The sequence below is a fragment of the Lolium rigidum genome, chromosome 6 (genome assembly GCF_022539505.1).
Source record: "Lolium rigidum isolate FL_2022 chromosome 6, APGP_CSIRO_Lrig_0.1, whole genome shotgun sequence".
Lineage (NCBI taxonomy): Eukaryota > Viridiplantae > Streptophyta > Magnoliopsida > Poales > Poaceae > Lolium > Lolium rigidum.
Window position 1 is genome coordinate 82,741,840 of NC_061513.1, and position 24,897 is coordinate 82,766,736.

General features: G+C 43.6%; 1 protein-coding gene across 1 annotated transcript; it reads left to right on the top strand.

The window, feature by feature from the left end:
* The first annotated feature begins 5,511 nt into the window (after window positions 1-5,511).
* On the top strand, window positions 5,512-7,872 carry LOC124666492 (probable indole-3-acetic acid-amido synthetase GH3.1). The gene is made up of 3 exons (XM_047203843.1): window positions 5,512-5,929; window positions 6,025-6,926; window positions 7,054-7,872. The coding sequence occupies exons 1-3, from the start codon at window positions 5,601-5,603 to the stop codon at window positions 7,659-7,661; spliced, it is 1,839 nt and encodes a 612-aa protein (XP_047059799.1). The 5' UTR covers window positions 5,512-5,600; the 3' UTR covers window positions 7,662-7,872.
* The last annotated feature ends 17,025 nt before the right edge of the window (window positions 7,873-24,897 follow it).

The following is a 24,897-nucleotide window of genomic DNA, read 5'->3' on the forward strand; positions in this document are numbered from 1 at the left end:
TATTTGGGAATACCGATTCATTATCGGAGACTTACCAATGCGGAATGGAAATTGGTAGAGGAAAAATTACAAATTAGATTATTCAGTTGAAAAGGCAAATTACTATCCCTAGGCGGAAGATTAGTTCTCATCAATGCAGTACTAAGTAATATGGTACTCTACATGATATCTTTCTTTCAGCTACCTAAAGAAGTCTTAAAATGATTGGATTATTTCCGAGGGAATATGCTTTGCCGCCCTAAGGAGCATGGTGGTCATGGTATCCAAGACCTCCAGGTTAAGAATAGGGCCCTACTTGGTAAATGGCTATTCAAGCTACTGACCGAGGATGACATTTCGCAAACACTCCTAAGGAGGAAGTATATTGGTTCAAATGCGTTATCCCAGGTATATTGGAAACCCGGGGATTCGTATTTTTGGGCTGGTATTATGGCAACAAAGAGATTCTTCTTCCCATACGGAACTTTCTCTATTAGGGATGGGTCAGAAATTCGTTTCTGGGAGGATAAGTGGCTAGGTAATGCCACACTTCGAGAACAATATCCTGCATTGTACAATATTGTGCGTCACAAGGGCGATACTATCGCTAAGGTGTTGAAATCTTCCCCGCTGAATGTGGCATTTAGAAGAAGTCTCATTGGAACCAGGCATGATTCATGGAATCACTTGCTTCAGCGACTAGATTCGATATATCTATCGCATGGATCGGATGAATTTCATTGGAATCTTACTGGGAGTGGTTCAATCTCGGTGGGTTCTATGTATAATGCCCTAATCCAGCCGGATATTCCTGTTGATAATAATTCAAAAATTTGGAAGATGAAGATACCACTCAAAACAAAAGTGTTTGCGTGGTATCTTCGTCGAGGATTTATTCTCACCAAAGATAACCTTGCTAAATGCAATTGGCACATCAGTAAGAAGTGTATCTTTTGTCATCATGATGAGACGATAAAACACTTATTCTTCCAGTGTAAATTAGCTAGATCTATATGGCCAGTCATCCAGATAGGCTCTACCTTATACACACCACATAGTGTTGCGAATATTTTTGGCAACTGGCTCAACGGTGTGTATACTAGGTTTAAGCGTCTTATTAGGATGTGAGCGATTGTTGTTATTTGGTCGCTATGGCTATGTAGAAATGACAAGGTTTTTAACAATGTATCTTCTAATCTTATGCAGGTCATATACCGATGCATGGCTACTCTACGTTCATGGTTGCCTCTTCAGCGAGTGAAACACCGCGACCTTTTTACGGAGGTGTCTACACAATTGGGGGATGCGGCGAGGGATATTTTTTTCCCAACATGGGTGGCCGCGTGATGCCCGTCTGGGTCCCCCGGATTAGCTATTATGTCCGTTCTGTATTTGGCACAGTGTGTAGTGTGTACTATTCATTTAATACTTTCTTGTTCGTGATTGTAATTACTATGCAGAGGCCGGGTCCTTTAAGTTAATAAAGAGCCATTTATCGAAAAAAACAAACCAGTCTGTATTGCCGAATGAACTGTATTTTTCTTCTTGCTGAAATTTTGCAAACATATTCATAAAATCATAGCGCTATAGTTTATGGAAGAGTGATAATTCCCCGTGCTGAAATAATCTTCCAAAAAGATCCGTTAACTAGCTATCAGTGGTGAGGTGATTATTGGCGACATGCATCTTGGAGTCAAAGGCAACAATATCTTTGTTCTTGGTTCTTACCCGCTTTGTGTTGTGGGTCGGTTGGCCGTCTGATCCCGCTGTCTCCGGCCATATCTTTGGACAGGGATGTGCCTGCCAATCTTGCTGATCCTGAGAACGATCACGCTCGTCCCGCTAGTCTCGCCGATCAAGAACAGGTGGCGAAGCGTGAACTAGAAGAGATCGATCACATGCATGGCGGCGTCCGGTCGACAGGGTGAAGAAACGCCTTGGGGCCGTGCGCGCACGGCCAGGTCGTTTGAGACGGGGCAATCGATCGTCGCCGGGAAGCGGTGCAGCTGCCGGCCTTTCCAGCGGCACGTCCGCCATGAGAAGCAACTCGCCCACGCGCCGTGTCGGCCGCGCGAGCGTCCGTAGCTCGTTCTTGCCCTGGGTTCTCAAGTACTCGTAATATATATTTTTCTTGGGCAAAGAGAGGAACAGATCCCGCGAGGCCAAGTGGTGCCGAGAATCCAATAGAAAAACGGTGGGAACTTTTTGTTACCGCCGGGGGAAGCAAGAACGCAAGATTCAGCTTTGCGGATTTTGTTTCGATGAATTGCTCAATGATCCTTTTTTCATAAACTCCCTCCATCTTAAATATAATAAACTCCCTCCATCTTAAATATAAAGCCACTAATAAAATACTTTTTGCATCTTTATAAGGTTATTATTAAGACAAAACTAGAAAAAAAAATGATTACATTTCTAGCTCGTAGAATTGTGCTCCTTAATACATACTCCCTCCACCAGAAAATAACTCTTGTCATTAATTACTCTAAGCATCAATAGTTTCAAATGCATGAGAGAAGAGAGAGATAAATAGAGCATGCATTAGAGGAGAGAGTACAATAAATGAGAGGGCTTATAATATCCAGTAATTTTAAAAAGCTCTCAAGCCTTATAATCCCTAAAGCAGGAAGTACCTTGCATATAGCGTAATATGTATAGCGTGATATATTTACTTTGTCGAGAACACGAGAGTATTTTCACATAATTAATCGTGTTATTTATTAACTCGTTGTGTTATCTTGCTAACTGAAATATGATTTTGTGGCCTAAATGATGAAGTTGCGTGTAGACAATCACATACCAGATACCTATTTCATAATGAGAATATATGTTTTTGCTAGTTCTAGGTTGATCTAAATTAAGTCAGTCTGGGCCGACTCTAGAGCCATTCGATTTGCATCATTACTCGCGTACATGAGAATGTGTAATTACACATTGTGTGCAATCGTACATGGTGCAATCGCACATCTTTTCCTAGTGACACGTGAATTTTACATGAAATTGATGACATCATCTTATCTGTAATTTATGTTAGTTCTCGGTCGATTAAGAACTAGCCATGTTGGAAATATTACTGAATGTGGATTGTCTTGAGCTCATTAACCTCGAGCTCATATGGGTACTTTTATTGTTGCCTAGGGATATTTATGTACTGGATGGCAAGGAGAGTAAACTTGCTACACAAAGGAGTGCAGATCTCAGCTAACAACCGAAGAGCATACGTAGTGCACATTAGCCTTCCCTTATTGTTATGTCATAATTTTGTTTAGTTGGAAAAGAGATAATTAAGAAAGAGAAGGTTATCTTTCTTAACTAAGGGATGAATTCTTACGAAATAAGAGAAGTTTATTTTCCCCATTATCATTTATCTTCTCTTAGCAACGCAATTTTCTACCCCAATTTAATTAATTTTTATTTATTGTAAGAGATAATGCAACGTACCACTTATATATCTAGTCTTCTCTAAATGATGTGGACTGCTAAGAGAATGCATACCTTCTCTAGCATTTTACATGTCCTAATATACTAGTCCACTAGGCCATAAAAACTCCCAAAAAATTCAACCTCCCAAAAAAATCTAAGTTAATTTGTGGCATATAGATAAGATGATCGATGCACATCTATGATGTCATAATTTTTTGAATCCAGATTCTGCCAGTGGAAAATTAGGTTCTTAATAGTAGAAAATTATAAACGAACAAATAATACTCCCACCTCTTGAATACCACTCCACTATCAAAATATATTTTGCATTTATACAAGACCAATAACACTAAGTGAGAAAGTTTGATTAGATTTTTACCTTATAACATGGTGCTCATTCATGTGAATGTCCCATGCATAGAGAAAGGGACACCACGTGCAATATGTTTAATTAGCATGTAACACGGGAGTATTTCCACATAATTAATCGTTTGCTATTTATTAGTTGGCTTTGTTTTCTTGCATTTATTGGAGTAACTGGAATACGAATTTGTGGGATTGTATATACAAGAATTGATGCAGTGTTTTTCTAGCTCTGTTATTAAATAAAATAAATCTTATGAGTCCCTCTATATCTCAATGTAACGTGTGTGTGCGCGTGCGTGTGTGTATGTGGTGTGTGTGTTTGTTTGTTTGTTTGTGTGTGTGTGCGTGGATACGTGCGCGCGCGCATGTGTGTTTGTGTGTATGTGCGTGTGTGCGTGGCATGCACGTGTGTGCGTGCAGGGGCGGATCCAGCATCCCTGTTGCCTGGGCACTTGCCCAGGCTTCAGTCTTGTATTCGTTGGTTAAAATTGCATCTTGCTTTGATGTTTTCTTTGAATTAGACTCCAGCTTTGTTGTGTGCCCAGGCTTCACAAAAATCTTAGGTCCGCCTTTGTGTGTGTGTGTGTGTGTCCGCACGCGTGCGTGTGTGTGTGGGAGGGGGGAGGGAGGAAGGGAGGAAGATAGAAGGAGAGGGAGACATAGAGAAAGAGAGAGGGGGGAGGGGGAGAGAGAGATAGAGGAAGATACATGGAGCGAGAAGGAGATGGAGGGAGGGAGGGAGGGCGAGGGATTGAGTGAGAGAGGGGGAAGAGGAAGCGAGAGGGACATGGAGGGGAGAGAAAGGGACCAAGAGAGAGGAGGGAGAAGGAGAGAGGGGAGAGGTAGAGGGAGAGAGGGAAGTGGGGACTCGGGGAGGGGGTAGGGGAGACATGGGTGAGGGGAAAGTTGGAGGGAGAGATAGGAAGATGGGGAAGAGATACATGTTGCATGTTTCAGTAAATCGTGAGTCGCAATTTCAATTTTATAAATTGTTCTAAATTTCCACAAATCTCCGTCGACTGAAATTTACCAAAATCCCTACTCCCTCTGATCCATATTATTTTATGCTAAAATAAATGTATCTAAAACTAAAATATGTCTACATATATCTATATTAGCGTCAACTAAAATGGAGTATCATTTTTGTTCTTGAGTGTCGCTTGGCCCATCTGAATCTAAGAAATCAATGACCTGCGATGCAAATTTTGCATGATGTTTATATATTTTCGGACTCAAATGTTGACTTAGGGGCCCAATGCACTACACCTAATTGTGCTACAACGGAGCCTTGCCGAAGGAAATGGTCGATTGGCTCGTAGGACCTGTTAGGATAATACATGTTTGCAATATTTTATGCACCACTAGTGTCATACGTGCACTAAGAACACATGCAATACGATTGGCATTTATCTTTCAGGGTCCAGATACAGCTCAGTCCTGAAATTTAGTGTCGATGAGACAGTAAAAAATAATATTAGAACGTGGCGAAAAGACAGTACAGACGCTTATGCTGATCAGCAGACTAGAATTAAAATGTCACGCAAGTGAACATTATCAAAATTCATAAAAAAAATTACAGCATGGGTGCAATGTTAGTACTTATAGTAGTAGGCCCAGATGACATAGTGACACAATTAATTGACAGGCCAGTAATGCAGTCGATCCCCATCTCACATCCTCCTCTATATAACTCCTCCCACTCGTACTTCTCGGTCACACAAACACGGCCTGCCTATCTTGGGTTAGACAGAACGGAGCTAATACTACTGCATTCTGACGAGCCAGGGATCGCACAGCGGCGCCAACACACACTGGGCTCACAGTGCAGTGCCATGCCGGAAGCACCGAGCGCCCAGCCGGTTCCTGCCTCCGGCTACGCCCCGGGGGCGCACCATCAGGCGCTCGAATTCATTGAGCACGTTACAGCCAACGCCGGGAAGGTGCAGCGGCGCATCCTCGCCGAGATTCTGGCGCAGAACGCGCCGGCCGAGTACCTGCGCCGATACGGCATCCCTTGCAGCTCCCTGGATGCCGTCGACGCCTTTCGCCGCTGCGTCCCGCTTGTGACCTACGAGGACCTCCAGCCGGACATACTCCGAATCGCCAACGGCGACACCTCCCCTATCCTGTCCGGCAAGCCCATCTCCGAGTTCCTCACAAGGTATACATGATTAGTCCATGCAGGGTGTTCATACGCTTATGTGTGCAGATATTAACGTGTTCACTAACGCAATTGGGGTTTTCTTTGTGCGCCAGCTCGGGCACGTCCGGAGGGGAGAGGAAGCTCATGCCGACTATCGCCGACGAGCTGGACAGGCGTTCGCTGCTGTACAGCTTACTTATGCCGGTGATGGGCCAGTCGTTGCCCGGACTCGACAAAGGCAAGGCGATGTACCTCCTCTTCGTGAAGGCGGAGTCGCGCACCCCGGGCGGGCTCGCCGCGCGGCCGGTGCTAACTAGCTACTACCGGAGCCGGCAGTTCATCGATCGGCCGCATGACCCCTACACGTGCTACACGAGCCCCAACGAGGCTATTCTCTGCGTCGACTCCTACCAGAGCATGTACGCCCAGCTGCTCTGCGGCCTCGTGGACCGCGCCGACGTGCTGCGCGTCGGCGCCGTGTTCGCCTCGGGCTTCCTCCGCGCCATCCACTTCCTCCAGAAGCACTGGCCGCGCCTGTGCCACGACATCCGCACCGGCGAACTCGACAAGGAGATCACCGACCGCTCCGTGCGCGACGCCGTCGGGAAGCTGCTCCGGGCCAACCCGGCCCTCGCCGACGAGATCGAGGCCGAGTGCTTGAAGCCGTCGTGGGAGGGCATCATCCCACGCCTGTGGCCCCGCACCAAGTACATCGACGTGATCGTGACGGGCGCCATGTCGCAGTACATCCCGACGCTGGAGTTCTACGGCGCCGGCCTGCCGCTCACGTGCACCATGTACGCCTCTTCGGAGTGTTACTTCGGCCTCAACCTCAACCCCATGTGCAAGCCCGGCGAGGTCGCCTACACCCTCATCCCCACCATGTGCTACTTCGAGTTCCTCCCGGTCGACCATTGCAGCAACGCCAATGCCGAGCCAAGCCACCGCGACCTCGTCGATCTTGTCGACGTGAAGCTCGGTCACGACTACGAGCTCGTCGTAACCACCTTCTCTGGTGAGAGACTAGCATCTACTCCCTACAAGTTACATACGGAGTAACATAATTTCTCTCTATTCCTCTTGCGGAATTTTTTTTCCCATCAAGACTAACGCCATTGGCTATATATGCGCGATTTTGACAGGTTTGTGTCGGTATCGCGTGGGCGACGTGCTGAGGGTGGCAGGGTTCAAGAACGAGGCGCCAATGTTCAGCTTCATGCGGCGGCGGAACGTGGCGCTTAGCATCGACTCCGACAAGACGGACGAGACCGAGCTGCACACGGCGGTGAGCAGCGCGGTGCAGCACCTGGCGCCGTTCGGCGCGTCGCTGGTGGAGTACACTAGCTACGCCGACACGGCCGCCATCCCAGGCCACTACGTGCTGTTCTGGGAGCTGCGCGCCGGCAGCACGGCGGTGCCGGCCTCCGTGTTCGAGGAGTGCTGCCTGTCCGTGGAGGAGGCCCTCAACAGCGTGTACCGGCAGTGTCGCGCCTGCGACAGGTCCATCGGCCCACTCGAGATACGCGTCGTCTCCGAAGGCACCTTCGACAAGCTCATGGACTACGCGCTCAGCCGCGGCGCCTCCATCAACCAGTACAAGGCGCCGCGGTGCGTGCGCCCCGGGCCGGTCATCCAGCTGCTTGACGCGAGGGTGCAGGCCAAGTACTTCAGCCCCAAGTGCCCAAAGTGGAGCCCCGGAAACAAGCAATGGAACAACAGCAAAGAGCTGGTGAGTAATGGAGGTGTCTAGCAAAGCCCCAGCTTATGGGTTGGAGGGATATGCATGGCGCGCATCATGATCGATGTGTTCCAGTAGGGGCTTAAGATATTTCGGATTTCAACTTCTGAGACAGTGAGGAAATAGTTAAGAAATTATGACTTAATTAGCTAGGGTACCTACGTATGTCTTCTTTTATATTTGTATTTTTCTCTTTTTGAGTCGTCTGTTATGTGGAAGCAGAAGTGCATGTTAATTACCTCTATTAAATCATCACTAAGTACCTATATATCCTTTGCTATGGAATGGATTTCTCCTTTAGAAAGAATCTCACATGCTATGCAAAGAATCCACTGAAAATTAAAAAATTATTATAAAAAAAGATGATTTGGGGCCTATATGGAATGGACTTCTCTTTTTCCCCAATTCACATGAATTCAACATAAAAATATAGGTAACCAGGAATTAAATTGGTTCTCGGTTGGTCGAGATCTACCCGCGTCCTATATACCTGACCATTTTCATATAAAATCAGAAATACGCACAAAGTGTTGAAGACGGACACAATGTGGGTGTTGGATATGGGTTGCAAATATTATTTACCTCGGAGTTTTCATGTGTTTATGGACGCACAAACTGAATATGGATTGGATATCTATGATATATATGAGAATCAACCTGTGGTTTGGTGTTAGGAGGGCAGTGGCACCCCGAGCCCACCAAAGTTCAAATCCCGAGTTTGATACTTTGGTGTCTCAGTAAAGGCGGAATATTCTTTAATGGGAGATGGCGTTTCCATCGACAGCGGGACACGTGTGGTGATTTCGTCAATCTCAAAACCCATCGGATGAAATTTCTTTGACCCAATCTCTTGAAGGTGCTCATATGGGTAGGGTGTGCGTGTGTGCTTTCATAGGAGTGAGTGTATTTGCGTATGTGTGAGCGTCTACGTTTGTACTGTGTTTCGCAAAAAAAAAAAAAATATCAATGATATATCAAGTCTGTGTTTTTCTTTACGGACGGCAAGTAATGTGTCTTCGTTGAGTAGACTTTTTTTTGGTTATCTCTTGCTAGATTGCATGGATTCCACCTAATTAGAAGGCGACATGTCATACTTTGCTCCAAGTACAAATGGTACCACAACAAACTTAGCAACTAGGCAAGGCTAGCGCGCTTCCATTCTGAGGTAGGCAACACAAAAATACCTGGCACTTTCTTGCAAGACTCAGGTGGAAATATTAGTGGTGCATTTCTCTAATGGATAAGGTGGTGCTTACACGTACAGCAGCCAAAAAATTGTGATTGATATTACATTACTAGTGCTGCTGGTGGTGCTTACAATGCAGCCAAAAGGACAAGGGGCTGGGGAGGGGAGACCTTTACATGACCACAATATATGACCACAATATATGTTCTAAATTCCCCGCTGTATGTTCTACAGTTCAGTAGCACTGGTATATCAATCACATTCACGTTGTGCACATGCCTGGAAAGTACTTCTACTGGCATAAGAATCTGTTTTGAAACCTTAGTTTTCATGTTGGCCACCGGACCTACCACTCTTTGCACACCAGTTTTGCATGTGCAACATAATTTATTTCTATGGCGCACTAGGCAATGTGCGTCACTGAAATAGTGTATTTTTGTGGCGCACCTGCCACGCATGCGCCATAGAAATAAGGTAGGCCCCATCCTCTGCCAGCCACAATCATTTGTTCTCACTATTTCAGTGGCGCGTGCGCCACTGAAAATACACACAGAAATAGCACACCGGCCGCTGCGCCACAGAAAATACACATTTTTGTGGCGCACATGAGCTCCATGCTATTTTGCTCCCCAAGCAACTCCACCCCCCCCCCCCCCCCCCCATCGTCTTTTTTAGCTCTGTAAAATACAAAAGAAATATAGATTTCAAAAAATAAAATCCTTCGAGGTGCTTGATGGCGTGCAAGACACACGTCCGTTGGGAACCCCAAGAGGAAGGTGTGATGCGTACAGCAGCAAGTTTTCTCTCAGTAAGAAACCAAGGTTATCGAACCAGTAGGAGTCAAGGAACACGTGAAGGTTGTTGGTGGCGGAGTGTAGTGCGGCGCAACACCAGGGATTCCGGCGCCAACGTGGAACCTGCACAACACAATCAAAGTACTTTGCCCCAACGTAACAGTGAGGTTGTCAATCTCACCGGCTTGCTGTAATCAAAGGATTAGATGTATAGTGTGGAAGATGATGTTTGTTTACGAAGAACAGTAAAGAACAGAGTTTGCAATAGATTGTATTTCAGATGTAAAGAATGGACCGGGGTCCACAGTTCACTAGTGGTGTCTCTCCCATAAGATAAATGGCATGTTGGGTGAACAAATTACAGTTGGGCAATTGACAAATAAAGAAGGCATAACAATGCACATACATATATCACGATAACTACTATGAGATTTAATCAGGGCATTACAACAAAGTACATAGACCGCTATCCAGCATGCATCTATGCCTAAAAAGTCCACCTTCAAGTTATCATCCGAACCCCTTCCAGTATTAAGTTGCAAACAACAGACAATTGCATTAACTATGGTGCGTAATGTAATCAACACAAATATCCTTAGACAAAGCATTGATGTTTTATCCCTAGTGGCAAAAGCACATCCACAACCTTAGAACTTTCTGTCACTGTCCCAGATTCAATGGAGGCATGAACCCACTATCGAGCATAAATACTCCCTCTTGGAGTTACAAGTACCAACTTGGCCAGAGCCTCTACTAGCAACGGAGAGCATGCAAGAACATAAACAACATATATGATAGTTTGATAATCAATTTGACATAGTATTCCATATTTATCGGATCCCAACAAACACAACATGTAGCATTACAAATAGATGATCTTTATCATGATAGGCAGCTCACAAGATCTAACATGATAGCACAATGAGGAGAAGACAACCATCTAGCTACTGCTATGGACCCATAGTCCAGGGGTGAACTACTCACACATCAATCCGGAGGCGATCATGGTGATGAAGAGTCCTCCGGGAGATGATTCCCCTCTCCGGCAGGGTGCCGGAGGCGATCTCCTGAATCCCCCGAGATGGGATTGGCGGCGGCGTCTCTGGAAGGTTTTCCGTATCGTGGCTCTCGGTACTGGGGTTTTCGCGATGAAGGCTTTAAGTAGGCGGAAGGGCAGAGTTGGAGGCGACGCGGGGGCCCCACACCATAGGGCAGCGCGGGCCCCACCCAGACCGCACGGCCCTGTGGTGTCGGCGCCCCGTTGCCCCACTTCGTTTCCCTTTCGGTCTTCTGGAAGCTTCGTGGAAAAATAAGACCCTGGGCGTTGATTTCGTCCAATTCCGAGAATATTTCCTTTGTAGGATTTCTGAAACCAAAAACAGCAGAAAACGGCAACTGGCTCTTCGGCATCTCGTCAATAGGTTAGTGCCGGAAAATGCATAATAATGACATAAAGTGTGTATAAAACATGTGAGTATCATCATAAAAGTAGCGTGGAACATAAGAAATTATAGATACGTTTGAGACGTATCAAGCATCCCCAAGCTTAGTTCCTACTCGCCCTCGAGTAGGTAAACGATAACAAGGATAATTTCTGAAGTGACATGCTATCATAATCTTGATCAATTCTATTGTAAAGCATATGAGATGAATGCAGCGATTCGAAGCAATGGTAAAGACAATGAATAAACAATTGAACCATATAGCAAAGACTTTTCATGAATAGTACTTTCAAGACAAGCATCAATAACACTTCCATAAGAGTTAACTCATAAAGCAATAAATTCTTAGTAGAAAGCTTTGAAGCAACACAAAGGAAGATATAAGTTTCAGCAGTTGCTTTCAACTTCAACATGTTTATCTCATGGATAAATGTCAAGACAAAGTAATATAACAAGTGCAATAGGTAAACATGTAAGAATCAATGCACACAGTTCACACAAGTGTTTGCTTCTAAGATAGAAAGAAGTAGGTAAACTGACTCAACAATAAAGTAAAAGATAGGCCCTTCGCAGAGGGAAGCATGGATTACTATTTTTGTGCTAGAGCTTTTCATTTTGAAAACATAGAAACAATTTTGTCAACGGTAGTAATAAATCATATGTGTTATGTATAAGACATCTTATAAGTTGCAAGCCTCATGCATAGATTACCAATACTGCTCGCACCTTGTCCTAATTAGCTTGGATTTACATGGATTATCATTGCATAACATATGTTTCAACCAAGTGTCACAAAGGGGTACCTCTATGCCGTCTGTACAAAGGTCTAAGGAGAAAGTTCGTATTGGATTTCTCGCTTTTTGATTATTCTCAACTTAGACATCCATACCGGGACAACATAGACAACAGATAATGGACTCCTCTTTAATGCATAAGCATTCAACAACAGATACTCCCTCCGTTCCTTTCTATAGTGCCTATTGTATTTTAGCACGGAAATTAGCGCAAGCCATTTTTTTGACACAAAACCCCCTAGCAATCTTAGAAACAAAATAGGAAACTGAAATCAGATCTTAGAAGATAATCTTGTTTCCATAACCGATCGCATCATGTACTTCCTCTCTCCCACTATTCTTTCCATAATCAAATTGATTTCCACATTTTCTGGACAGGAACAGATTGGTTTCCAGATTTACTGGACGGGAACAGATTCATTTCCAGATTTTCTGGACGGGACCAGATTGGTGGAAGGGGTTCTTTGCAAAAAAACATAGCTTTACTCTTATATTCTGAAACAAAAGCGAAAAAACAATAGGCATTATAGAAAGGAACGGAGGGAGTAATATTCTCATCAGAGATTGAGGATTGATGTCCAAACTGAAACTTCCACCATGGATCATGGCTTTAGTTAGCGGCCCAATGTTCTTCTCTAACAATATGCATACTCAAACCGTTTGATCATAATAAATCACCCTTACTTCAGACAAGACGAACATGCATAGCAACTCACATGATATTCAAGAAAGGTGTAATAGTTGGTGGCGTCCCCAGAAGCATGGTTACCGCTCAACAAGCAACTTATAAGAAATAAGATACATAGCTACATATTCTTCACCACAATAGTTTTTAAGGCTATTTTCCCATGAGCTATATATTGCAAAGACAAAGAATAGAATTTTAAAGGTAGCACTCAAGTAATTTACTTTGGAATGGCAGAGAAATACCATGTAGTAGGTAGGTATGGTGGACACAAATGGCATAGTTTTTGGCTCAAGGATTTGGATGCACGAGAAGAATTCCTCTCAATACAAGGCTTAGGCTAGCAAGGTTGTTTGAAGCAAACTCAAGTATAAAACGGTACAGACAAAACTTACATAAGAACATATTGCAAGCATTATAAGACTCTACGTTGTCTCCTTGTTGTTCAAACACCTTAACCAGAAAATATCTAGACTCTAGAGAAACCAATCATGCAAACCAAATTTTAACAAGCTCTATGTAGTTCTTCATTAATAGGTGCAAAGTACATGATGCAAGAGCTTGAACATGATCTATATGAGCACAAAAATTGCCAAGTATCAAATTATTCAAGACATTATACCAATTTCCACATGAAGCTTTTTCTGTTTCCAACCATATAACAATGAACGAAGCAGTTTCAACCTTCGCCATGAACATTAAGAATAAAGCTAAGAACATATGTGTTCATACGAAACAACGGAGCGTGTCTCTCTCCCAAACAAGGAATGCTAGGATCCGATTTTATTCAAACAAAAACAAAAATAAAAACAAACAGACGCTCCAAGTAAAGCACATAAGATGTGACGGAATAAAAATATAGTTTCACTAGAGGTGACCTGATAAGTTGTCGATGAAGAAGGGATGCCTTGGGCATCCCCAAGCTTAGATGCTTGAGTCTTCTTAAAATATGCAGGGGTGAACCACGGGGGCATCCCCAAGCTTAGACTTTTCACTCTTCTTGATCATATTTATCATCCTCCTCTCTTGACCCTTGAAAACTTCCTCCACACCAAACTCAAAACAAACTCATTAGAGGGTTAGTGCATAATCGAAAATTCATATATTCAGAGGTGACATAATCATTCTTAACACTTCTGGACATTGCACAAAGCTACTGAAAGTTAATGGAACAAAGAAATTCATCAAACGTAGCAAAACAGGCAATGCGAAATAAAAGGCAGAATCTGTCAAAACAGAACAGTCCGTAAAGACGAATTTTTCTGGGGCACTTAACTTGCTCAGATGAAAATTCTCAAATTGAATGAAAGTTGCGTACATATCTGAGGATCTCGCACGTAAATTGGCAGATTTTTCAAAATTTCCTACAGAAGGGGCTGCTCAATTTCGTGACAGTAAGAAATCTGTTTCTGCGCAGTAATCCAAATCTAGTATTGACTTTACTATCAAAGACTTTACTTGGCACAACAATGCAATAAAATAAAGATAAGGAGAGGTTGCTACAGTAGTAACAACTTCCAAGACTCAAATATAAAACAAAGTGCAGAAGTAAAATAATGGGTTGTCTCCCATAAGCGCTTTCCTTTAACGCCTTTCAGCTAGGCGCAGAAAGTGCGAATCAAGTATTGTCGAGAGATGAAGCATCAATAGAGGGGTTTGGAGTTTTCTCAACTATGCATTGTATCTTATCTATGTAAGTTTCAGAGGCCCCTTTTTCCTTACTCTTAGGCTTGCTATTCTCATCAGACAAATTTTCAGGAACAATCCAATCATAATTTTTTTCTAGTGCCTCGCACATTCCTAAGAGCTTGCAAGGTATTGATGTCTTAATCTCCCCTTCACAATTAACTTTATTAGTGTATTTTAATCTATCTTTTTTCATTTTTTCAAGGGTACTAGCAAAGTTGGTATAAGAGCCAAGCATCTTATATTTAATAAAGACTTTTCTAGCTTCTCTTGCTACATCACCAAATTCTTTAAGAAGGGTTTCTAAGACAAAATCTTTCTTTTCTCCTTCCTACATATCGCAGAGTGTAAGAAACATATGTTGCATTACGGATTTGAGATTAACAAATCTAGCTTCCAACATGTGTACTAAAGAAGCAGCAGCAATTTCATAAGTAGGAGCAAGTTCTACCAAGTGTCTATCTTCAAAATCTTCAGCTGTACTAACATGAGTGAAAAAATCTTCTATATTATCTCTTCCAATTATAGACCCTCGTCCTACCGGTATGTATTTCAGAGTGTATTTAGGAGGAAACATGATGAAATAAACAAAAGGTAAATAAAGTAAATGCAAGTAACTAAATTTTTTTTTGTGTTTTTAATATAGAGAGCGCAAACAAGACAGTAAATAAAGTAAAGCTAGCAACTAATTTTTTTGTATTTTTGATATAGAAAGCAAATAAATCAGTAAATAAAATAAAGTAAAGCAAGACAAAAACAAAGTAAAGAGATTGGATGTGGGAGACTCCCCTTGCAGCGTGTCTTGATCTCCCCGGCAACGGCGCCAGAAAAAGTTGCTTGATGGCGTGCAAGACACACGTCCGTTGGGAACCCCAAGAGGAAGGTGTGATGCGTACAGCAGCAAGTTTTCCCTTAGTAAGAAACCAAGGTTATCGAACCAGTAGGAGTCAAGGAACACGTGAAGGTTGTTGGTGGCGGAGTGTAGTGCGGCGCAACACCAGAGATTCCGGCGCCAACGTGGAACCTGCACAACACAATCAAAGTACTTTGCCCCAACGTAACAGTGAGGTTGTCAATCTCACCGGCTTGCTGTAATCAAAGGATTAGATGTATAGTGTGGAAGATGATGTTTGTTTGCGAAGAACAGTAAAGAACGCAGTTTGCAGTAGATTGTATTTCAGATGTAAAGAATGGACCGGGGTCCACAGTTCACTAGTGGTGTCTCTCCCATAAGATAAATGGCATGTTGGGTGAACAAATTACAGTTGGGCAATTGACAAATAAAGAAGGCATAACAATGCACATACATATATCACGATGACTACTATGAGATTTAATCGGGGCATTACGAAAAAGTACATAGACCGCTATCCGAGCATGCATCTATGCCTAAAAAGTCCACCTTCGGGTTATTATCCGAACCCCTTCCGGTATTAAGTTGCAAACAACAGACAATTGCATTAAGTATGGTGCGTAATGTAATCAACACAAATATCCTTAGACAAAGCATTGATGTTTTATCCCTAGTGGCAACAGCACATCCACAACCTTAGAACTTTCTATCACTGATTCAATGGAGGCATGAACCCACTATCGAGCATAAATACTCCCTCTTGGAGTTACAAGTATCAACTTGGCCAGAGCCTCTACTAGTAACGGAGAGCATGAAAGAACATAAACAACATATATGATAGATTGATAATCAACTTGACATAGTGAAATTATAGAGATGGTAAACCTAGAGGGGGGGTGAATAGGTTTCTACAGATTTTAATTCTTTCTTTGCAATATTAGGCTTTGCGGAATATAAAGGTGAGCCTAATGCAAACTAGGTGAAGCAACCTATATGAGGATACAACTAACTCGAGCACGAAGGCTCTCACAGGCGATTAAATCACAAGTAAGGAGTTCGGTTAGAGATAACCGATAGCACGCGGAGACGAGGATGTATTCCCGTGTTCCCTTGCTTTGCAACAAGGTACGTCACGTTTGGAGGGGTGGAGGTCCCACGAAGGATTCCCCACGCCACGAAGGCTCACCCTATTCTTCGGAGCCTATCCCACGAAGGAATAGCTCACTCACTTGTGGTAGACTTTGAGGTAGCCTCCAAACCTTCACAATCTTGCCCGGAGCAAATCCACAGCCCGGATGCTTCCGGACTCCTCTTGCCCACCTAGGGTTTCCAAGGAACCCTAGGAAGCAAGCTTCTCGATGAATACAAGGGGGAATGAGATTTGACTTGGTAGCACAGTAGATCGGGTCCTCCTCTAACGATTCCCCGGAGGGATTTGAGTTTGGGTGGAGGAGGAGGTAGATCTGGGGCTTTTGGTGTTTCTAGCAATGGAGTAAGAGAGAGAGAGAGCTCAAGAACAGCTTGTAGTGTAGTGCCTAACTGTTCAGAGGTAGGAGAAGACCTATTTATAGTGTTCTTCGAAATATGGCCGTTGGTCACTTGCCACCTCAGCTTTTCTCTCGACAAACCCGGTCAACCGGACAACATACCGGATTGCCCGGTGCAGAGTCCGGTCGGACCGGACCAGGGACCGGATTCACTTCGCGTCGTCCAGGAGCTCCTCCGGTTGGCGGCCGGTTGACGCCCGGTTGGCGACCGGTCGACCGGGCCGCACGCCGGACTCTCCGGTTGGTAGGCCGGCTGACCGGTCGGCAACCGGAACTGTTGGGTCCTCGTTTGGAACCCGGTTGGCGACCGGTCGACCGGGCCACGCGCCGGACTCGCCCCGGTTGGCGACCGGTTGACCGGCCAGCACGCCGGACTGGCCGGTTGGTGGGCCGGTTGGACCGGGCTGCAGACCGGATTTCTGCTGTAGACCCCTTTTTGATTGTTGTTGAAGTGGGGGGTCTCCTTTAGCCTTCTTGTTCCTTTGATACACCATTTATGCCTCTTTGCCTAATACCTGAGATTATCCTTATAAACATATTAGGCCAAGTACTCTAGCACGGTGTCATTGTTACCAAAATAATGGATAAGGGTAAAATACCCTTACAATCTCCCCTTTTTGGTATACGATGACAAACCGAGCTAGAGTCATAAATAGATATTATGATAAGCTCTAAACCTTGATTCCATATAAGATATTACGACAGCTCCCCCATAATGTGTGCACTTGGAGAATTTGCATTTGAATGCAAAGTGCACCATTTGTGGAACATGAGAAGCTCCCCCAATATCTTTAGGAAACAAGTATGGTGTGGAGATGTGCATATCAAGATATATAAGCATAGCACACATAATCATCCTAACATAGAGTAGCACACATAATAGTCGTCCATACACATCCATACACGAATTATTCGAAGTAGCAAATGGTTCTTGAGAAATCAAAGCAAATAAGCACAAGCCATATAAAATCCAAATAAAGCAACTCCCATGGCTTGTGACAATCAAAGAACCCCGTGGTCCTAGACTCTACTCTCTTCTCCCCCTTTGGCATCGGAACACCAAAAAGGCGAAGAAAAGAGGAGAGATGCTATCGCACCCATCAATAGAACTGATGCCCGGAGGAGTAGGAGCTCTCGCCATCATCGCGTGCAGCCGCATCACCTTCATCCTCATCACCATCATCATCAACAGGAGTAGGAGCACGAGCAGACCGAGGAGGAAGAGCACCATGAGCATACATGGAGAAGTCGATGTTCTGGATCATCTCATCGGTAAGGGGAGGCATCTCCCACTGAGGTGCTACCACAGGCTCCATCTCAGGTCCAGAAGGAGGAACAGGGGCATGTCGTGAAGCCATGAACTCATTCTGTCGCCTCCTTGTCTCCGGGTTCAAAGCAAGACTCTGATGTGCAACATCATTGGTGTTCTTGCACATTTGCCACATGCTGGAGAAGAAGCGAGCGGCACTGTGCTTGGAGCGCCGAGAGTAGCTGGAGCCAGCATCATGATCATAGCGTTCCTTGGAACGGCGCTCAGTGGAGGGCATCATGGAGGGAACGTCCGGACGAGTGGCCTCCTGAGTGGGGATCCTGAATGGGTCCATGATGACCCTTTCACCTAGTGTGTTGAGAGGAGCTGGTACAATGTAGTTGATGATCCGCTGAACATACTGAGCATAGTTGGGAGTCATGCGACCCATAACAGACCGCTTTAGTTCACAGTGAATGAGATCATGATGCGTGCAGTCGACACGTCCGTTGGGAACCCCAAGAGGAAGGTGTGATGCGTACAGTAGCAAGTTTTCCCTCAGAAAGAAACCAAGCTTTATCGAACCAGTAGGAGCCAAGAAGCACGTTGAAGGTTGATGGTGGCGGAGTGTAGTGCGGCGCAACACCAGGGATTTCGGCGCCAACGTGGAACCTGCACAACACAATCACAGAACTTTGCCCCAACGTAACAGTGAGGTTGTCAATCTCACCGGCTTGCTGTAAACAAAGGATTAGATGTATAGTGTGGATGATGATGGTTGTTTGCGAAGAACGAGTAAAGAACAATTGCGGTAGATTGTATTTCAGATGTAAAGAATAGGACCGGGGTCCACGGATCACTAGCGGTGTCTCTCCCATAAGATAAGCGAGATGTTGGGTGAACAAATTACAGTTGGGCAATTGACAAATAAAGAAGGCACAACAATGCACATACATATATCATGATGAGTACTATGAGATTTAATCAGGGCATTACGACAAAGTACATAGACCGCTATCCAGCATGCATCTATGCCTAAAAAGTCCACTTTCAGGTTATCATCCGAACCCCTTCTAGTATTAAGTTGTAAACAACAGACAATTGCATTAAGTATGGTGCGTAATGTAATCAACACAAATATCCTTAGACAAAGCATCGATGTTTTATCCCTAGTGGCAACAGCACATCCACAACCTTAGAACTTTCTGTCATTGTCCCAGATTTAATGGAGGCATGAACCCACTATCGAGCATAAATACTCCCTCTTGGAGTCACAAGTATCAACTTGGCCAGAGCCTCTACTAGCAACGGAGAGCATGCAAGAACATAAATAACATATATGATAGATTGATAATCAACTTGACATAGTATTCAATATTCATCGGATCCCAACAAACACAACATGAAGGATTACAAATAGATGATCTTGATCATGATAGGCAGCTCACAAGATCTAACATGATAGCACAATGAGGAGAAGACAACCATCTAGCTACTGCTATGGACCCATAGTCCAGGGGTGGACTACTCACACATCGATCCGGAGGCGATCATGGCGATGAAGAGACCTCCGGGAGATGATTCCCCTCTCCGGCGAGGGTGCCGGAGGCGATCTCCTGAATCCCCGAGATGGGATTGGCGGCGGCGGCGTCTCTGGAAGGTTTTCCGTATCGTGGCTCTCGGTACTGGGGGTTTCGCGACGAAGACCTTAAGTAGGCGGAAGGGCAGAGTCGGGAGGGTCACGAGGGGCCCACAAAACAGGGCCGCGCGGCCAGCACCTGGGCCGCGCTGCCCTAGTGTGGTGCCACCTCGTGGCCCCACTTCGTTTCCTCTTTGGACTTCTGGAAGCTTCGTGGAAAAATAGGCCCGTGGGCGTTGATTTCTTCCAATTCCGAGAATATTTCCTTACTAGGATTTCTGAAACCAAAAACAGCAGAAAACAGCAACTGGCTCTTCGGCATCTCGTCAATAGGTTAGTGCCGGAAAATGCATAAATATGACATATAATGTGTATAAAACATGTGAGTATCATCATAAAAGTAGCATGGAACATAAGAAATTATAGATACATTTGAGACGTATCAAGCATCCCCAAGCTTAGTTCCTACTCGCCCTCGAGTAGGTAAACGATAACAAAGATAATTTTTGAAGTGACATGCTATCATAATCTTGATCATACTATTGTAAAGCATATGAGATGAATGCAGCGATTCGAAGCAATGATGAAGATAATGAGTAAACAAATGAATCATATAGCAAAGACTTTTCATGAATAATACTTTCAAGACAAGCATCAATAAGACTTGCATAAGAGTTACTCATAAAGCAATAAATTCAAAGTAAAAGCATTGAAGCAACACAAAGGAAGATATAAGTTTCAGCGGTTGCTTTCAACTTCAACATATATATCTCATGGATAATTGTCAACACAAAGCAATATAACAAGTGCAATAGGTAAACATGTAAGAATCAATGCACACAGTTGATACAAGTGTTTGCTTCTGGGATAGAAAGAATAGGCAAACTGACTCAACAATAAAGTAAAAGATATGCCCTTCGCAGAGGGAAGCATTGATTACTATTTTTTGGCTAGAGCTTTTCATTTTGAAAACAAGAAACAATTTTGTCAACGGTAGTAATAAAGCATATGTGTTATGTATAAAACATCTTATAAGTTGCAAGCCTCATGCATAGTATACTAATAGTGCTCGCACCTTGTCCTAATTAGCTTGGATTAACACGGATTATCATTGCATAGCATATGTTTCAACCAAGTGTCACAAAGGGGTACCTCTATGCCGCCTGTTCAAAGGTCTAAGGAGAAAGCTCGCATTGGATTTCTCGCTTTTGATTATTCTCAACTTAGACATCCATACCGGGACAACATAGACAACGAGATAATGGACTCCTCTTTAATGCATAAGCATTCAACAACGGTTAATATTCTCATAAGAGATTGAGGATTAATTGTCCACACTGAAACTTCCACCATGAATCATGGCTTTAGTTAGCGGCCCAATGTTCTTCTCTAACAGTATGATACTCAAACCATTTGATTGTGAGAACCGCCCTTACTTCAGACAAGACGAACATGCATAGAAACTCACATGATATTTGATACGTCTCCAACGTATCGATAATTTCTTGTGTTCCATGCCACATTATTGATGTTATCTACATGTTTTATGCACACTTTATATCATATTCGTGCATTTTCTGGAACTAACCTATTAACAAGATGCCGAAGTGCCGATTGCTTGTTTTCTGCTGTTTTTGGTTTCGAAATCCTAGTAAAGAAATATTCTCGGAATTGGACGAAATAAAAGCCCAGAGGCCTATTTTCTCACGAAGCTTCCGGAAGTCCGAAGGAGAGACGAAGAGGGGCCACAGGGTGGCCAAACCCTAGGGCGGCGCGGCCCCACCCCTGGCCGCGCCGGCCTGTGGTTTGGGCCCCCTGTGCCGCCTCTTGACTTGCCCTTCCGCCTACAAATAGCCTCCGTGACGAAACCCCCGGTACCGAGAGCCACGATACGGAAAACATTCCTGAGACGCCGTCGCCGCCGATCCCATCTCGGGGGATCCCGGAGATCGCCTCCGGCACCCTGCCGGAGAGGGGAATCATCTCCCGGAGGACTCTACACCGCCATGGTCGCCTCCGGAGTGATGAGTGAGTAGTCTACCCCTGGACTATGGGTCCATAGCAGTAGCTAGATGGTTGTCTTCTCCCCATTGTGCTATCATTGTCGGATCTTGTGAGCTGCCTATCATGATCAAGATCATCTATATGTAATTCTATATGTTGCGTTTGTTGGGATCCGATGAATAGAGAATACTTGTTATGTTGATTATCAAAGTTATGCTTATGTGTTGTTTATGATCTTGCATGCTCTCCGTTATTAGTAGATGCTCGGCCAAGTAGATGCTTTTAACTCCAAGAGGGAGTACTTATGCTCGATAGTGGGTTCATGCCTGCATTGACACCGGGACGAGTGACGAAAGTTCTAAGGTTGTGTTGTGCTTGTTGCCACTAGGGATAAAACATTGATGCTATGTCTAAGGATGTAGTTGTTGATTACATTACGCACCATACTTAATGCAATTGTCCGTTGCTTTGCAACTTAATACTGGAGGGGGTTCGGATGATAACCTCGAAGGTGGACTTTTTAGGCATAGATGCGGTTGGATGGCGGTCTATGTACTTTGTCGTAATGCCCAATTAAATCTCACTATACTCATCATGATATGTATGTGCATGGTCATGCTCTCTTTATTTGTCAATTGCCCAACTGTAATTTGTTCACCCAACATGCTGTTCGTCTTATGGGAGAGACACCTCTAGTGAACTGTGGACCCCGGTCCAATTCTCTTTACTGAAATACAATCTACTGCAATACTTGTTTCTACTGTTTTCTCTCCAAACCATCATCTTCCACACAATACGGTTAATCCTTTGTTACAGCAAGCCGGTGAGATTGACAACCTCACTGTTTCGTTGGGGCAAAGTACTTTGGTTGTGTTGTGCAGGTTCCACGTTGGCGCCGGAATCTCCGGTGTTGCGCCGCACTACATCCCGCCGCCATCAACCTTCAACGTGCTTCTTGGCTCCTCCTGGTTCGATAAACCTTGGTTTCTTTCCGAGGGAAAACTTGCTGCTGTGCGCATCATACCTTCCTCTTGGGGTTGCCCAACGAACGTGTGAAATACACGCCATCAAGCTCTTTTTACGGCGCCGTTGCCGGGGAGATCAAGACACGCCGCAAGGGGAGTCTCCACTTCTCAATCTCTTTACTTTGTTTTTGTCTTGCTTTATTTTATTTACTACTTTGTTTGCTGCACTTAAATCAAAACACAAAAAAATTAGTTGCTAGCTTTACTTTATTTGCTATCTTGTTTGCTATATCGAAAACACAAAAAAATTAGTTTACTTGCATTTACTTTATCTAGTTTGCTTTATTTACTATTGCTAAAATGGCCAACGCTGAAAATACTAAGTTGTGTGACTTCACAACCACAAATAATAATGATTTCTTATGCACACCTATTGCTCCACCTGCTACTACAGCAGAATTCTTTGAAATTAAACCTGCTTTACTGAATCTTGTCATGAACAATCAATTTTCTGGAATTAGTTCTGATGATGCTGCTGCCCACCTTAATAATTTTGTTGAACTATGCGAAATGCAAAAATATAAAGATGTAGATGGTGATATTATTAAACTAAAATTGTTTCCTTTCTCATTAAGAGGAAGAGCTAAAGATTGGTTGCTATCTCTCGCCTAAGAATAGTATTGATTCATGGACTAAATGCAAGGATGCTTTTATTGGTAGATATTATCCCCCCGCTAAAATTATATCTTTGAGGAGTAGCATAATGAATTTTAAACAATTAGATACTGAACATGTTGCTCAAGCTTGGGAAAGAATGAAATCTCTCGGTTAAAAATTGCCCAACCCATGGACTGACTACTTGGATGATCATCCAAACCTTCTATGCAGGACTAAATTTTTCTTCGCGGAATTTATTGGATTCAGCTGCTGGAGGTACCTTTATGTCCATCACTCTTGGTGAAGCAACAAAGCTTCTTGATAATATGATGATAAACTACTCTGAATGGCACACGGAAAGAGCTCCACAAGGTAAGAAGGTAAATTCTGTCGAAGAAACCTCTTCCTTGAATGATAAGGTTGATGCACCATCCTTCGATAATACTTGATACACACTTTCTGCGCCTAGCTGAAAGGCGTTAAAGAAAAGCGCTTATGGGAGACAACCCATGTTTTTACCTACAGTACTTTGTTTTTATTTTGTGTCTTGGAAGTTGTTCACTACTGTAGCAACCTCTCCTTATCTTAGTTTTGAGTTTTGTTGTGCCAAGTTAAGCCGTTGATAGAAAAGTAAGTACTAGATTTGGATTACTGCGCAGTTCCAGATTTCTTTGCTGTCACGAATCTGAGCCCACTGCCCTGCAGGAAGCTCAGAAAATTATGCCAATTTACGTGCATGATCCTCAGATATGTACGCAACTTTCATTCAATTTGAGCATTTTCATTTGAGCAAGTCTGGTGCCATTTTAAAATTCGTCAATACGAACTGTTCTGTTTTGACAGATTCTGCCTTTTATTTCGCATTGCCTCTTTCGCTATGTTGGATGAATTTCTTTGATCCACTAATGTCCAGTAGCATTATGCAATGTCCAGAAGTGTTAAGAATGAGTGTGTCACCTCTGAATATGTCAATTTATATTGTGCACTAACCCTCTAATGAGTTGTTTCGAGTTTGGTGTGGAGGAAGTTTTCAAGGATCAAGAGAGGAGTATGATGCAACATGATCAAGGAGAGTGAAAGCTCTAAGCTTGGGGATGCACCCGGTGGTTCACCCCTGCATATATCAAGAAGACTCAAGCGTCTAAGCTTGGGGATGCCCAAGGCATCCCCTTCTTCATCAACAAATTATCGAGGTTCCTCCCCTGAAACTACATTTTTATTCGGCCACATCTTATGTGCTTTTTCTTGGAGCGTCGTTTTGTTTTTGTTTTTGTTTTGTTTGAATAAAATGGATCCTAGCATTCACTTTATGGGAGAGATACACACTCCGCTGTAGCATATGGACAAATATGTCCTTGGTTTCTACTCATAGTATTCATGGCGAAGTTTCTCCTTCGTTAAATTGTTATATGGTTGGAATTGGAAAATGATACATGTAGTAATTGCTATAAATGTTTTGGGTAATGTGATACTTGGCAATTGTTGTGCTCATGTTTAAGCTCTTGCATCATATGCTTTGCACCCATTAATGAAGAAATACATAGAGCATGCTAAAATTTGGTTTGCATATTTGGTTTCTCTAAGGTCTAGATAATTTCTAGTTTTGAGTTTGAACAACAAGGAAGACGGTATAGAGTATTATAATGCTTTCAATATGTTTTTTATGTGAGTTTTGCTGTACTAGTTCATCCTTGTGTTTGCCTCAAATAACCTTGCTAGCCTAAACCTTGTATCGAGAGGGAATACT